General features: G+C 38.5%; 1 protein-coding gene across 3 annotated transcripts in view; it reads left to right on the top strand.

Annotated features, from left to right (window-relative positions):
- Positions 1 to 17,194, top strand: part of DPP10 (dipeptidyl peptidase like 10) — a 1,313,078-nt gene that overhangs the window by 675,759 nt on the left and 620,125 nt on the right. The window contains exon 1 of one of the 3 annotated variants that reach the window (XM_074335432.2): positions 15,304 to 15,921. The exons of 1 other annotated variant lie outside the window; for it this stretch is intronic. In XM_074335432.2, the coding sequence (XP_074191533.1) occupies positions 15,850 to 15,921 (72 nt within the window). In that variant the 5' untranslated portion in view covers positions 15,304 to 15,849. Of the gene's footprint in view, positions 1 to 15,303; positions 15,922 to 16,007; positions 16,161 to 17,194 lie in introns of those variants that run through there. One more of the 3 variants, XM_074335443.2, reaches the window with a different exon arrangement.

Here is a 17,194-nt window from a genome sequence, read left to right as displayed (position 1 = left end):
GGAGGAAATGCCTGTGAGAGGACAAAGGGAGAGATCTGAAGAAGCAGGAACAGCTCCTAGACAGTGATGCAGGCTTGACCTCTGTGATGGTCAGAGAGAAGAAAATGAGTTAGGTAAGAAAGTTCTCAAATTGTAGTTCAAAGAAATGTAAATGCATAGAAAAATCCCTGGTGCACATTTTGTTTGTGTGTTTTTTTAATATTTTAAATATGTGACTTAATTTTCCCCCTAAGGTAAAGTATTGCTGTGAAAAAATGTAACATTGAGTAGATCTTCTTCGTCATCTATAATAATCATTGCTTTCTCTTGAATGTCTTTCTTTCTTCACATATTTTTGGTTTTTATCATTTTTCTTCCCACCTTGATTTCCCTAGAGTATCATGTGTTGTGGTTAATTGCTCTTATATTACTTCTAAATTGCTCTTTATTTCTAATATGATTTTTAAAATTGTTTTCTAATTCTTTCTTGAGTTCTCTTTATTTCTGAGTTTTCTAATTTTGATTAATGTTGTTATTTCATATACTGTATCATTTTCTTAATGTCCTTTAGCTCATTTTTAAATACGATATAGTTTTAAAAATGTTTTGAGCATGAGTGTTGACAAGCTTTCTTTGTCAATAGCAGAAGTTTGCAAACTTCCTGTAAAGTTCAAGAGAGTAAATATTTTAGGTTTTGCAAGCCATATGTACTGTGCCAATATATACACTGCCAAACAGCCATAGGCAATAAGTAAATGATTAGGCATGGCTATGTTGCAATAAAACTTTATTTATAAAAACAAGAAGTGTGCTGGATTTTGCCTATGGGCTATAGTTCGCAAATTTTTGGTCTATTAGGATATTATTTTTCTTGTAATAAGTTCATTTTTATGTCTAAACTTTATGTGGTATTTGACTGTGATAGTTTTCTGTTGCTCATTTTTTTGTGTGTGTGAATTTAATTTTCTTAAAGTTTTAGATAGTTAAAAGTTCAAGTAGACCATCCAACGTCAAAGAGATCTTTGTTTTCATGCAGCGTTAAAAATATATACGATGACACGTGCTCTTATAGTTCCGGGATCTGCTCACCTTTTGTCTGTATTTTCTCTTTCCTCCATCTTTATTATCTCTATTCTGTTCAATTCATTCCCCTGCTAGTTTTTCCTCAGAATGGTGTCCTGTGTTGTAAAGAAGCCCTAGCAGGTCAGTCTCAATAGTTTACAGGGTCTAGACTGCTCTAGCTACCTTAGACCTTGACATTAGCTTGTTAAGAACTATGAAGTGTCTGACATGTGCTTTTGGCTGGAGACCCTATGGCCCCATTCAACATCTGCCAAGGTCTAAGGCTGCAGCAGCAAAATGATCAGGCTATTTCATTATACATCCTCAGGGACTTAAAAAAGGTAGAAAATGAAAATGAGATTTCTGGCTACAGTTGTGTCACTTCCATACTACTGAGAATAGCAGAGCAAACATAAGAAAGCAAATCTGTAGTGTCACACATTAAGGATTTGCCGAGCTTGAATCTATGGGCTAGCCACAGACAAAGACAATTTTGATCAAGGTTTTTTTTTTTTTTAATCTCTCAAGACTTGGTTTATAAAATAAATCTTGGATCAATTATTGAGATCTTCCAGACTTGAGTATCATGTGAAGGTCTTTGTCTCATTTACTTCTTCAACCAACACTATGAAATGGGAATTATCATCATGCCTGCTTCACAAATGAGGAAACCAAAGTACAGAGAAGTTAAGAGCCTCGTCAAAGTACCAAGACCACTGCATTCTTTGTGGGAACATAAAGGTACGTCCTATCCAGGAGTTGCAAGAGTTTTTTTTTTTGTTTTTTTTTTTAAATAATTGCACTCATTGAGAAAAGCAGAGTCCATGTAGAGACTGTTAGAAGGGGCGGAGATGTGAAATGGACTGCACCCACAGCCACAGTTAGTGGTTGAGCATCGGGAGGGATATCTTGGCAGTGGAACTCCCCTGAGAGGAGTGAGGTTTCCCAGCCCCACACTGGGCTCTGCAGACCAGGTTTCCAGTGCCAGGAAGTGGAGTCCCCACAATATCTGGCTGTGAAAATCAGCAAGGATCCTACCTGTCTGGGTGAGATAGAAGGCAGCTGGAAATGCAGATGCCCTATTAAAAGGCCCATGCATATTCACTTGCTCACAGGAACTCACCCTGGGTTGTAGTGGAGGAGTGGCAACTCCAGTGTCACCAGAGACATACAGGGTAAAACTGAGTTGTGTGGCTCAGTGTGAGGGCTAGAGGGACAACCTCCATTATCCCTGTGTGGAGCCTATATGTGGGTGCTATCTTTCCTGTGTTGAGCCCTCCCCCACATGGCCAAATCTGAGACCACATTGGTCTGGTGAACTCCATGCGTCCTACTATGGTGACTCCCCAGACCCTGCCCTGCCCAGCTCCCGCAGCATTGCTGGAGGCACTCTCAGCACCTGGGCAGCCCACATGCTCCACACAACGCAGGAGGATCTTCCAGCAGCAAACAACCCACGGCAGTTTGTGTGGCCACCTCAGATACTTTTGGTGTCAGGCAAATAGCCCCAGCATGTGCTGCAACTTTCCTTAGAGAGCCGTTGGGGATCTGCAGTGCCCAAGGCAAGAAGTGGTTGGCCTTGGTGTTCTCACAGAATACCTACTACATAAGGACACCCAACAAAGACTGAGAGACATTGGAGATCCACCTAATACATAGAAACAAACAGAGAGACATACAAAATGAGCAAAGAAAGAAACATGCTCCGAATAAAAGAACAGGAGAAAACTCCAGGAAAAAAAAAAAAAAAAAAAGAATTAAATGAAATGGAGGCAACCTACTTACCAGAAACAGAATTCAAAATACTGGCTGTAAGAATGCTTAAAGAACTTTGTGAGAACTTTAGTGAAGGGATAGTAAGAGTAAAGAAGGACATAAAGATAATAAAGAAAGAACCAGTCAGAAATAAAGAATACAATAACTGAAAAGAATACATTAGAGAGAATCAGTAGCAGATTAGATGAAGCATAGGATTGAATCAGCGACTTGAAAGATAAGGTAGCAAAAAACACTCCATCAGAAAACAAATAAAAATAAAGGAAAAAGAAAGAAGAGAGAGAGAGAGAGAGAGAGAGAGAGAGAGAGAGAGAGAGAGAGAGAGTTTAAGAAACCTCTGGTACAACATCAAGCTTAACAACTTTCACCTCATATAGTGCCAGAAGGAGAAGAGAAGGAACAAGGGATCAAGAACCTATTTGAAGAAATAATAACTGAAAACTTCCCTAACCTGTTGAAGGAAATAGACATAAAAGAAGTGCAGAGAGTCCTAAACAAGATGAACCCAAAGAGGCCCATACCAAGATACATCATAATTAAAATGGCAAAGGTTAAAGACAAAAAATAAAGACAATTAGTTATCTACAAGGGAGCTCGCATAAGATTATCAGCTGATTTCTCTATAGAATATGTGTAGGTCAGAAGGAATTGACATAGAATATTCATCGTTATAAAAAGCAAGGAGTTACAACCAAGACTACCCACCAAAGCTATCATTTAAAATTGAAGAAGAGATAAGGAGCTCTTAAACAAGAAAAGGTAAAGAAATTCATTGCCACTGTGCCAGTATTATAAAACATGTTAAAGGGACTTCTTTAAGAAGAAAAGAGAGGGGGATCCCTAAAAAATAACATAAATATAAATAATTAAGTGGCAATAGCAAAGTACCTATCAATAATCACTTTAAACATAAATGGATTAAATGTTACAATCAGAAGACATAAGGTAACTGAATGCATAAGAAAACAAGACCCATAGATATGCTGTCTACAAAAGACCCACCTCAGATCAAAAGACACACATAAACTGAAAATACAGGGGTGGAAAAAGATAGTCCACGCAAATAGAAATAAAGAAAAAGCTGAGGTAGCAATACTTATATCAGGCAAAACGAACTTTGAAACAAGGGCTGTAGCAAGAGACAAAGGAGAACATTATGTAACGATAAAGAATTAATCCAACAAGATTGATATAACCCTAGTAAACATCTGTGCAGCCAACATAGGAGCAACTAAATACATAAAGCAAATATTGACAGACATAAAGGAAGAGATCCACAGTAATAGTAAGGAACTTTAACACCCCATTGACACCAATGGATAGATCCTCCAGACAGAACATCAGCGAGGAAACAGTATACTTAAATGACACATTAGACCAAATTGATAATTTTAGTGCTATTGCCTCCAAATTAGCATAATATACATTTTTTCCAAATGTACGTGGAACATTTTCCAAGATAGGCCACAAAACAGATTTCGATAAATTCAACAGGATTAAAATCATATTAAGCATCTTCTCTGACCATAAAGGTATAAAACTAGAAATCAGTTACAAAAAAGAAAGCAAAAAATGAAAGCAAAAACACAACTAAAACACACACAAAACATGAAGGCTAACTGGCATGCTACTAAACAATGAATAGGTTAACAATGAGATCAAGGAAGAAATCAAAAGATATCTTGAGACAAGTGAAAATGAAAACATAATGACTGGAATTCTATGGGACACAGAGAAAGCAGTTCTAAGAGGAAAATTCACAGCAATACATGCATACCTCAAGAAACAAAGGAAAATCTCAAATAAACAATCTATCTTTATATAATTACAGGAGCTAGAAAAGAACAGCAAACAAAGCCCAAAGGGAGTAGTAGGAAGAAAATAATAAAGATCAGAGTGGAAATAAATGGAATAGAGTCTAAAATAAAATTCAAAGGTCAATGAAACCAAGAATTGGTTCTTTGAAAAGATAAACAAAATTGATAAACTTTAACAAGATTCATTGAGAAAAAAAGGGAGAGAATCCAAATGAATCAATTAAGAAATGAAGAGAAGTGACAACTGACACCACAGAAATACAAAGGATTATGAGAATATACTATAAACAATTATACAGCAACAAATTAGACAATCTGGATGAAATGGATAAATTCCTAGAAACATAGAATCTTCCAATGCTGAATCAAGAAGAAACAGAAAATCAGAACTGAATGATTACTACTAATGAAATCGAATCAGTAATCAAACAAACTCCCAACCAACAAAAGTCCAGATTGGATGGCTTTACAGGTGAATTTTACTAAACACTTGAAGAAGAATTAACACCTATTCTTTCTCAAACTATTCCAAAAAATTCAAGAGGAGTTGGAAGCCTCCAATGATCTTTCTCTGAAGCTACCATTACACTGATTCCAAAATCAGGCAAAGACATTGCAAAAAATGAAAACTATAGGTCAATATCCCTGATGAACATAGATGCAAAAATTCCCAACAGAATATTAGCACAGCGCATCCAGCAATACATTAATAAGATCGTACACCACTATCAAGAGGGATTTATTTTAGGGATGAAAGGCTCAATATCTGCAAATCAATTAACATGATACACTATATTAACAAAAGGCAGTAAAGTCTCTATTATTGTCCTTAGCAATGTGTGTTTTTTGTTGTTGTTGTTTTCTTTTTTCCTTTTCTCTCTCTCTTTTTTTGATATATCTCTATGGCAAGGGAAACAAAAGAAAAAAATGAAACTGCATCAAGGGAAACAAAACTGCATGAAACTGAAAAGGTTTTGCACAGAAAAGGAAATCATCAAAAAAAAAAAAAAGATGTTTCATTGAATGGGAGAAGATATTTGCCAATGATACACCTGATAAGGAGTTAATATCCAAAATATATAAAGAACTCATACAACTTAACAACAATAAAAAATAACCCAAACAATTCAATTTAAAAAGTGGTAGAAAATCTGAATAGACATTTCTCCAAAGAGGACATACAGATAGCTAAAAGACATATGAAAAATGTTCAACATCATTAATCATCAGAGAAATGCAAATTAAAACCACAATGAGATATCACCTCACGTGTCAAAATGGTATCATCCTGAAATCAAAAAACAATAAGTGTTAGAGCGGATGTGGAGAAAAAGGAACCCTCATGATGCACTGTTAGTGGGACTGCAAATTGGTGCAGCCACTATGGAAAAATTCTACTTCTGAGTATTTGTGTGAAAAAATCCAAAACACTAATTCAAAAGGATATATGCACCCTTTTGTTCACTGCAGCACTATTTACAATAGCCTAGATATGGAAGCAATGGAAATGCTCATTAACAGACGATTGGACAAAGAAGAAGTGGCACATATATACGATGGGATATTACTCAGCCATAAAAGAATAATGAAATCATACCATTTGTGACAACATGGATGGCCCTAGCAGATATTATGCAAAGTGAGATAAGTCATACCGAGAAAGACAAATACCATGTGATCTCACTTGCATGTGGAATCTTAAGAAAAGAATGACTGAGCAAACAAAACAGAAACAACTTGGAGACACAGAGAACAAACTGATGGTTAACAAAAGGAAGGGGGTTTGTGGGGCTAGGTGAAAAAAGTGAAGGAATTAAGAAGTATAAATTGCTAGTTACTAAACAGAGGAATGTACAATATAGTGTAGGGATTATAGTCAATAATATTGTAATAAGTATGTATAGTGCTAATTGGGTACTAGACTTATTAAGGGGATCACTTCATATATAAACGTTTAACCACTGCACTATACACCTGAAACTAATATAAAATAATGTTAAATGTCAAATTATATTAAAATAAAATAATATTAAGTGTCAACTATAATTGGAAAACAACAACAACAACAAACTGAAGTATCTGAGATGTTACACGGCTTACAAGCTAACAAATTAACCAACCAGTTTTATGAATAGTTTCAAAAGACATGAAACTCTTGGGTCAGAATCAAATAACTTTACTACTCATGGTACAGCAAATTGTATAAACATCAGCGTATTTGTGTGAGCTTTCCTTGTCCCCACATCCCATGGGGTGAGTGACTGTTCACACAGCAGGTTGTTGTATAGAACAGTGTCCCTGATTTTAAGGAATACAAATGTTTTATAATGGGAAGAAAGCATGCCTTGGTTTTGTTCCAGAGGAAGACATGATCCTATTTATACTGGAGACTAAGCATGCCTACGTTTAGCCATGAAGGGGGCACAATATCTATCTTCTATGACTGTAAAAAAATCAAATCAAACAAACAAACAAAAATGCCCTTTTCTCCAAAGGGAGACACTATTCCTTCTTTCCAGGATAACTGCTATACAACTATCCTTTAAAAGAAATTCTAGAACAAATGAACAACTCCTCCTAGTAAGACACAAAAATGTGACAGATGAATGGAAAATAAGTCTCAACGGGGTCTGTTTCACTCACTATTGGAATGCACCAATCTCTCTTAGCTCCACTGAATATTCTTGTATGCATCTACTCTGTTTTATGGTGACTATCCACTGCCTATTTGGGGGTACTATCTATGAGCATTTTGACATTGCCAGGCCTGTCATTTGTACTAATGCTTCCCTCTGCCTTTTGCCACATAGATGCCAAAGGCGCACAGACTGTGTGGGTTTTGGTGTCTCAATATGTTATAAATGTTATGCTTTTGGTTTTGACATCTAGTTCTCTATCTAGCCTAAACCCATGCTGGCAGCACCACAGTCCGTCTTCCCAAAATAACTGTCTTTTAAAGAAAGTTTGCTAAGCCTAATTTTATTTTATATTTTTGAAAACCACATTTTGAACATCAACTTTATTATAATATGGTTATACTCTATGATCCTCCTGAGATGCATAGGGATGTTTCCTCTCTTTCGCTCCCCCCAACACCAAATGGTACTAAGTTGTTCTATTATTTTAAGTAGGGGTCAAAACTTTTTCTCTTTTCTTTCTATAAGGTTATATATATATATTTCCCTTCTTGTTATTATTTGTGCATCTCATCTAACAGCAATTTCTCTTCCCCAATTTTTGAATATATGGTCCAAGGACTAGTAAATCAGACAAATAAGTTTATTTTAAATGTGTGCAGAGGACCCAAAGTAAAAATAACTATGCTCTGACAGTTGGCATAATCCTAGAAGAGTCTATTGATCATGTGATAATTTTGGCATTATATGGGCAGATTATAGAAATTTAAGCTCTATTTATTTTTTATTTATTTTATTTGTATTTATTTTTATTTCAATATAGTTGGTATACAACATTATATTAATTATAACAGTTTCAGGTATACAATATAGTGATTCAACATTTTTATACCTTACAGTGTGATCACACTAATAAGTCTAGTAACCATCTGTCACCATGAAAATTTATCATGTGAACTCTATTTAAGACAACAAAACATCATATTGAATTTCAACATTTCCTCACCATTTTACTCAGTATAGCTCCTCTTCCCTCAAATTCAGGATACAATTTATGTATTAGGGGGAAAATAGAATACATTAGAAGTGGCATTGCCAAGTTTATCTCCAAATTTGTTTTTTCCTGTGAATTCTCAGCATCGGAGGCTTAGTATTTTAAAAGACATAGTGTTGTTCATAAACAGTGGAAAATTGTAAGTTTATCTGGCCTTTATTTAATGTTTTTCAATTCAGCAAAATCTGGTAGGCTTTTATCCATATCCAGCATCAGTAGATCAGAGGAATGTCAAGATTACATGATTTCCACCTGTCAAATGAGAAGAGTAAAATATTCTAATATAGTAGAGAGACAAAGGTATTTCCCCAGGGTGACCCTATTCAGTACATTAGAAGAAGAAAAAAAATACAGGTTCATAGAAGATTCTGAGAGGAGTTAATATTGAGGGAGTGAGAAGAACTTTTTTCCAAAGTACATTTCCTCCAAGTCCTCTTCTTAAGCAAGGAGACTGATACAGATCCCTACCTATATCCCTGCACACACACAAAAGTGTACCTCAGTCTCCAACAGGTTTTCTTTTGCCCCCCCCCCTCAAATTTACAGTTTAATGGGAAAGAAAAGGTGTCATTCGTGCAAATTAGAATGTAGACCAAACTAGTACAGAGTAAATGCATAAATTGTGTAGTGAGGTATACAGTACAAGAAGATTTAATGGCGTCTCCTTGGGGAGGGGTAAGGGGCCTCTGAAGAAAACTGCTCATACATCCATCCTCTTAGGCTATTTCTCTGTCCTATCAACTAGGATTCAACACTAGTACAAACAATGATGACTCAATAAAATAGCTAATTAAAGGATCTTTCTCTTGTTATTGATTTGTATACACTGTGATATTTGTTATAGATTCTTCCCACCTCCTCTAAAGATGCTTACAATAAATTTAGTGCAAAAATGATAAAGTATTACAAGAAAATGTAAGCTTGATATTGACTGAAAATACCAAATATAAATCAACTAAGAAAGGAATAAGGAAATTAAAATTTGGACTGTATAAAATTATATGAATACATAGACTACCATCAATGGCAGAAGCAATAAGTAGGACCTAACCAGTAGGAATTGAGGTATTTCATACTCTTTATGAGAGCATTAATAAAAATATAAAAGATTTTGTATGCCCTACTATCCCTAACAGCTTCAGAATGCATTCTTTCACATTTTTCTCCTCCCACTACTCCTTAATCTCTTTCTCCTCTTCCTCCTCCTTCTTTGATTAGAATAAAGATACATGACTTGAGTAAACATTCAGATTTTCAAGTCAGATATGGAGTGACTCAATTATTTTTCCAAATAGATATAGATAGATGACAGACAGCTAGATGAATATAGGACTATAAGAAACGATCTACATCAATAGCAAGAAACCCACCTAGGCTAATAGACTATGCAGAGTTAAACAGTGTTCAGTAATGAGGGATGTATTTTAATGTGCCTCATTTTAATAGAGGTCACATCCCAAGGTGTCCTGAAACTATATATTTATATAACCTAAACAGATGACTCTGTGGTAAAAGGACTGGCTGTGAATCCAAGAACTTGGCCTCCATTTTCTTTGGAGATGGTGGAAGAATAATTTCCAATGGTACAAGGTCAACTGGTGGACAAAAATCCCAAGGGTCCTTTGATGTGAGTGAATGGTTGGGAACTGTATCACTGAAATCTTAGACTAGTCTATCTCTTGTTTTCGAGAGGAAAATTCATGGGGAACTCTGAATCTAATACTAAATTCTTTAAAGTAAATTGACATGGTAAAATTGCTAATGAAAGATGGAAATCCTCCCTTCCCTCCAAAAATTAGTCAAGATTTCACAATAGAGTTTTCTCTTTTAATTTATGAAAGACTTCCTAGAATGGGAAATGCTGTTTTGGGAATTATATAAGGAAAGTAGTCAGGTAAACTTTTGAAGTCCTAGTGTAAGAGAAGTCTCAGTAACGTACGTACCTTCCAAGGACAAAGATAAAGAGGTTATTTTGAATCACTAGAAAATCTAGTCTTGGTTATGGAAATACGAACTATCAGGTTCAAAGAAATTTGTTCACAAAAAAAGACTCATTATCTTTGAATGGAGTCATTGGAACTGTAACATTGTATATATTCAATGTCAGAGGGGCAGTAGATTGGAGAAGAGGGTTATCACTTTGTGAGGGGTAAAAATGTCTACTACATTGTTTTGTACACTTGAAACTGAAAAAAAAAAAAAGACTCATTATCTGAAAAGAACAAATGTTATGCCAGTGTTTCTGAAAACTTTTCCGTATCTGACAATCTTTCTGACATTTGTAGACAGAATCTGATTCAGAAAACTTGACTGTATTTCTAAAGAAATGTGAAGATCAGCAGAAAAAAAATAACCACTAATGTTATCTAAAAGAGACAGAAAGTATTTTTTTTGCTAAGCTAACTAACAACCAATTCATTAAATAATTACTCTTAAAATCAAATAAATAAACACAGACATCCTTGTCAAGTATAGTGGGTAAAAGTAATAATGATAACAGTTCAATTCCCCACATTCTAAAATTGTTTTGGTGTTGCAATTCAGCAATACATGTAGAGAGAAAATATTACATGGTAAACATCATATGCATTGTTCTCCCATCTTAATACACTTATTTATTAGGTTGATGCAAAAGTAATTGTGGTTTAAAAGGTTAAAAATAATTGTATAACCGCAATTACTTTTATACCAACCTAACATATGTCATGAAAGGGCTCTAGGGTTAAAAGAAGTCAGATGTGCTAATATAACAACCTAAGAGCCTGTACAGACTGGAGTTCAGTGTGAATGAACCATTTGTTGCTATCTTCAGGTCTCCAGTGAGCAATACGAATGGCTCTCAGGATATTGCAACTCTGTCTGCTTCCACCAGAGATCATAATTGGGCTATGAATTTTTACAGCAGGAAAGCCTTCCTGCCATAGACAGAGACTGACAAAAAGTTTAGTTAAATTAATGCCCGAAGAATCTCAGAATAGTCTGAGTAGTGTACACGGCTATCACTTAAATATGTAGTGCTTGTGCTTCTTTTACTTTCTGTTTTTAAAATAAATTTTTATCATAGTTAAATGTTACCGGTTACAGCTTCTAAAATATAGCTTGTTTCTGAGGACTGCTCAGCCTACTGGTTTTCTGCCTGATAACATGATATACACTTTGGGGAATTCAAGAAGGCAATTGAGGTGAGTAGAGGTGATTTATAAATCGAAAGCAAATGATAGCAGAAGATACGTGAACTAAAAGCATTTCTTGATCTGTGGAAAGCTAATTGGGCACATTTCAGGCCAGGTTTCTGAAGGCACAGCTCATGACACTGTGCTTGTTATGGACACTCAATAGACGACTGGCTAATACTAGGGAAATCCCCATCAAGGTGGCCTTTCCATGACACTGCACATTTACCTCAGGAAGGAGAGAGAAGAGTCAGAAAAAAATAGAGATTCCAGGCAACTAGCTGCTTACAGAGTCCTATTTGCCTGATCTAATTTATCTGAAACTGAAGAGTTTGTCTCTTAAAGGCTATCCTGTTTCACAAAATGTCAAGGGACTTTTGTCTTTCTCATCCATATCAGAGTTTTGTCAGGCCTTATTTATTACTAGTTGCTGTAGAAACAAATCCAGGGTTTTTTAGTAATAGGTCTAGTATTTGATATGGAAGACTAAATACTGGACACTGGACCTAAATATTCCGGAACAACCGACATTTGCCATTGATTCTTAAATATTTTAATGATAATCTTGAATGGATTCAATTGTTACCTAAATTTCATAACTTATCCTCAGTTTTTCATGTTAATGTTTCTAGGTAAAATGAAATGTATTTCATTCGCATCTCACTTTTAAAAAATGAAATATCAAGGAAAGAAAGCTATTGTAGATATTCACAATGTTGTATGTGAGAAAGTTTTTGAGTGACTTCACAATTTCAAATCAATAGATTGAGGAGCAACATACTAGTAGGTTATCGTGACATAAAACTTGAAACTGGGATTTCAGGGAATAACATTTTTCTGAAGGCCATAGTGGAGTGTAATCCTAGAAATCTTTCTGAATAACATGGCCATGTGTTGAAAGTTTAGACATTTATAATCCCAAATAAAGGGAATTCCACTAGGCAATCTCTCCAGGTCTTCTGCAGTTTGGAGAGTCTGATTCCACGTCATAAAATCTGTAGGAGAACCTCTTTTATCATTGTGAAAGTGTTATAAAATGTATGGTTTCCGATCAGTTAGCTCATCAAAGACAATATATGAGTAAATATCCTGTAAATCTCTACATAACTTTCCTTTAATAGATCTTTAATTTTCAGAAATGATACTCTGTGAAGAATTTTAAATATTAATTTTCTGTATTTTAAAAATATTATCAAGACAGGGATTATTACTATACACTTATGTGTATCTAGAAAGCATGGGGAAGTTCAGTGGACACTAAAGATACTTTGTGACGTAATTAACATATCTACTGATTTTTTTGGTGTATTTATCTAAGCACTTAATTGACTCTCCCACTAAATTTTAAACATATGTAAATAATTTATCATTAGATTATGGTCTTTGAGTCATAAAATCAATATGTAATCCTAGATATTTAGAGATAGATGGGATGTTAATAGTCACATAGTCTAAACTTTTTAATTTTATCAGGTAAGAAAGCAGAGGCAGGACCCAAGTGACTTTGCTCTGGCTCATGCCACGATGTAGGTAGGGCAAGAAACCAATCTGTTAACTAATAGTCAGGTTCTCTTATCTATGCTGCACTAGGGTTATATCTACTTGAATAGTTATAAAACTTTACAGATGTGTCCCTGCAAATTGGTGTTTAAGTGTTTTAAATGATAACCTACAACAAGAAACCCTACAAAACTAAGCTGCAAACTTCTCTTTTAAAATGTTAGGTATTCCTTTATTTTTTTCTTAATCATTAGAATTTTTTCTTCAATAAGGAATGAACTAGAATATCCTACATTGTAATTCAAATGCATTACATTTCAAAAAAATAGAGTATTTATGTTGGGAAAATTTATTTTACATGTGATTAAATTTTAATTAACATCCATGACTTACATCCCAACAGCTATAAAATAATGTTCTTAGCTATGACAAAATAACATCCCACAGAGTGAGAAAGACCCAAATTAAATCAAATAAGTTTTCCTTAAAAAAAATACATACACACATATACACATTATACATGAAACATATAACAGCTTATATCTTGATTTGTAACCTAATATTTTTTGCTTATTTATATTGAATACTGAAAATGGTTGCAAGTTGAACAACTGAATTTATTCAAATAAGTAGTCTAAATAAGATGAGGATAATTCCCTCTCATCTATACTTATCCCATGTTAACAGAAATCTTTTAACATAAAGTAAAGTCAACTGTCCTTCAAGTAAAGTCAACTGTCCAAAATGGAAACATATTCAAAGGATGAATACACTAAAATAATGAACACAAGAGCAAACTATAGAGAAAAAACATCTTTTTGAATAATGTAGAACCTTTTCTCCCCCCAAAATTACATGTGAGGGAAAATCTAGATTGTCAGATTTACTGGATAATCTGCCCAATAGCTATTTTACCAGTGTTTCATTTTAAAATTTTGTTTTTACTTTTACAACTAGCAAAGTTACTCTTATCAAAAAGTTATTTCTGTTGAAATGGACCAACAAACTAGTAGAGGTCATTTATAATATGTACTTGATTGCCTAATTTTGAAAAGTAAGCTCTCTCTACCCAAATTCTACGTTTCTAAAGAGAAAGTCATTATATTTTTATTTTCTAATCAAATCTAGTGAACACTGATTTTTCTTCTTAAAACTACGCATTTTAAAGGAACTATTGTTACAATTAATGTTTAGAACAAGTGTGACAATCCATGTTTTAGGAATTAACGAGGCAGGAGCACAATTCCTACTATCCTACAACAGCTTCTCAGCTAGGAAGTGGCTGGTGCTTGGACTGGGTAACTCACACCAGGAAGGAGCTGGTCCTTGGCCAATAAAACACAACTCAAGGCTCCTCCCCTCCCCTCCCCCATCCATAATTTCTGTCCCTTCTGCTGGAACCTCCTCATAACCCACGGGTGCTGAATCCAGTAACATCTGGATATTTATCTCCCTCCTGCCTTTCCTCCCCTGAGCAATCTCCTCCCATCTGTGCCTAAGACTTGGGGATTGCTTGTTACCCATCTTTTGTGGGCAGGTCCTTTCTGGTACCATGGCAAAGTCACATGCTAGTTCATGGGATGAAACTGGTTGACTGTGTCTATTACACCCACAGGGATTCAACTTCCAAAGTGCTCCATTGACTCATTGATTTGTATCCTTGCTCCAGGCTCCCAGTACTCAAGCTATAACTTAGACTCTCAGCAGGCTGAGAATTTGGTAAATTCGGCTTGGTTTTAGTCCCTCTTCCCTGCAATCCCTCCAAACTTTCCTGTGTGTTTGGCACCTGATATGTGCTCAATAAACAGACTCTGAAGGAGAGAGGGTTGTGTTGAGCAAAGAGAAGGCTGGGGACGGACTTGAAATTTGAAGACTCTTCTACGTGTCCAGGAAAAAAAAAAAAAAACAAACAAAAAAAAACAAACAAAAAAAAACAGTGAGTACCAGAATATCATCATCGGTTAGTGTTGTTTTAAATCAACCTTTAGGAATTCCACTGGCATCAACCAGGCAGGTAGCAAGAGAATCCAGGCTAGAGGCTAAAGAATGTCCATTGTCCCAAATTAGGAGGCGCAGAGCTTCGGGTCATAATCTGGAACAACCTCTTGGGTCCCGACACGTGTTGGTGGCTTCGGTGGGGCTCTGGAGCCCCAGTCCCCCGCTGCCCCTGCCTTCTCGGAGCGCTGGAGCATGCCCAGTGACAGCGCTGGAGCCACTAAAGGCTTTTCATGGGCGCACTCCGCTTCTCCGGGTTTTAGGAGAAGCCCGCGGGGGGGGCGGGGGGGTGAGGGGGCCCTCGGAGCCCCGCAGCCTTGGCCGCGCGTGTGAGGAGCTCGCGAGACGCGCAGGGTTTTCCCACGTTGCGGTTGCTCCGGAGATGCTGGAGCGCGGCGCCCCGCTGCTCCACCTGGCGCGCTGAGCCCGGCGCGGAGAGCCCCCGGGGCGGGTGGGGGGCGCGGACTGCGGTAGAATGCAAGCCCGGCTCCTCAGGCTCTGCGCGACGACGCTCCAGCGCGGTCAGGTGCCCCTCGCCCGCCGCGCGCCGCTCCACTAACTTGCCACTTGGTCTTGTCTGGTCTCCGAGGCTCTGTAAGCTTAGGAGTGGTGGGGGGCGGGGGGACTGGGGAGTTAGAGGTTCTGCGGTAGCCAAAGGAGGGATCCTGCAAGGGGGAGCCTGCCTGGTGCCGCCCGTCTTCCCCTCCCTACGCTCCCCTCCCCCCACCGTCGCTGCCTGTTTCCCTTCCGCCAATTCGGAGAGCGTCGGGCGCCTGTGACATGCGATCGCTGCCAAGTGACGGTTCCCGAGTCTGAAGTGCCCGCGAGGAAGTGAGCGCGGACGCGGGCCGCCGGGGATGACAGCCATGAAGCAGGAGCAGCAGCCCACCCCGGGGGCCAGGGTTAGCCAGGCGCAGTCGGCGGACCAGGTGAGAGTTGGCAGTAGCGGCCAGGCCCTCCCGAGAAGGGAGGCTCCAGCCCGCGCTCCCCCGCCCCTCCTGACCGGCTCAGCTCCCACGCCTCCCTCTCCCCAGCCTCCCCCCGCCCCAGTTCCAGGCTCTCCTTCGCTCCTCCATGGACTCCGCAGGAAGTTAGAGCATCTGAGTGCGCTCCTGGGCTGGGCGAGAGGATGCGCACGGTGGAGAGCCGCGGGGAAGTGGGTAGAGAGGTAAAGGCTGGGGTGGCCCGGGAAGCCCTGGCGGGCGGGCCACTGAGGGAGGGCGAGGTGGCTGGGGCCGAGGAATGGGGGCCTCTTGGCTTCTACTAACGCACGTTGGAGGAATCGCTGCGCTCCCGGAGGCGTCCATCTACAGTGTTGGAGCCCTATCTTCACGTAGCTGAGACCAGCGCTGGTCAAAGCTACCCGAGTAGGCAAATGACCTTTAGGCTGGATGAGTTTTTCTTTCTGTTTCTTTTTTTCTTTGAGGAGACCGGGATGGGGGAGGGGTGAAAGGGGGAAGAGGGTTTAGCAGGCATCTGTGGTCTGCTGATAGGAGCGGAGCTTGGGAGCAAAAAGACATTCATTCTTTGGAGGAGATGAGAAGATACTGGCTTTAGTGATTTGCCGGGTCCAGATGTGTTGTGTCTGCAGAGATGAGGTGCCCTGTGCTGGCTGAGGGTTATTTCTATCCCTTTAACGCCTTTCCTCACCGACCACCTCCTTTTTTGTTTCGGTCTTTAGGGATCTGTAGCCTAGCCGTACGGTGGAATCTCAACTTCTCTCTGTCCCTGTATTGGGTGACTGGGGAGTTCTGTGTCGCTTTTTCCAAAGTTGTAGGTTCGGGAGCGCTAAGGTACCCTGGCGAGCAGGAGGGAAGCTGTGATGCGTGGGCTCCAGGTGCTGTTACTTTTACATCAGTTAGAGACTGAGACCAGAGGGCTACACTTAGGTCAGCGGATAGCCACGAGGCTGGAGCACAGAGGCGCCGGGGTACTGAGATGGGCCCTTTGCCCCAAGTGCACTGTCAAAGGCCGCCAGACGCGTTCCTGGCAGAGACACTCCCAGCTCATTGCTAGAAGTGGGGTGAAGGAGATTGCAAGCAGCTGGGATTCAGGAGCGGCGTCGTCTTCCCATATTCTAAGCACCGAGGAGCAAGTGAAGGGGAGCTGTTTAAATTGCCCAGGAGGGGCCGTGAGGCAGAGGACGCGATTCAGGGGCTGCTGTTATTAATATTCTTGTCTTGGTCATCTCTCCCGGCTTGT

The sequence above is a fragment of the Rhinolophus sinicus genome, chromosome 17 (genome assembly GCF_057876585.1).
Source record: "Rhinolophus sinicus isolate RSI-liver-muscle chromosome 17, RSI-T2T, whole genome shotgun sequence".
NCBI lineage: Eukaryota > Metazoa > Chordata > Mammalia > Chiroptera > Rhinolophidae > Rhinolophus > Rhinolophus sinicus.
This window is presented reverse-complemented; position numbering and strand designations above follow the sequence as displayed.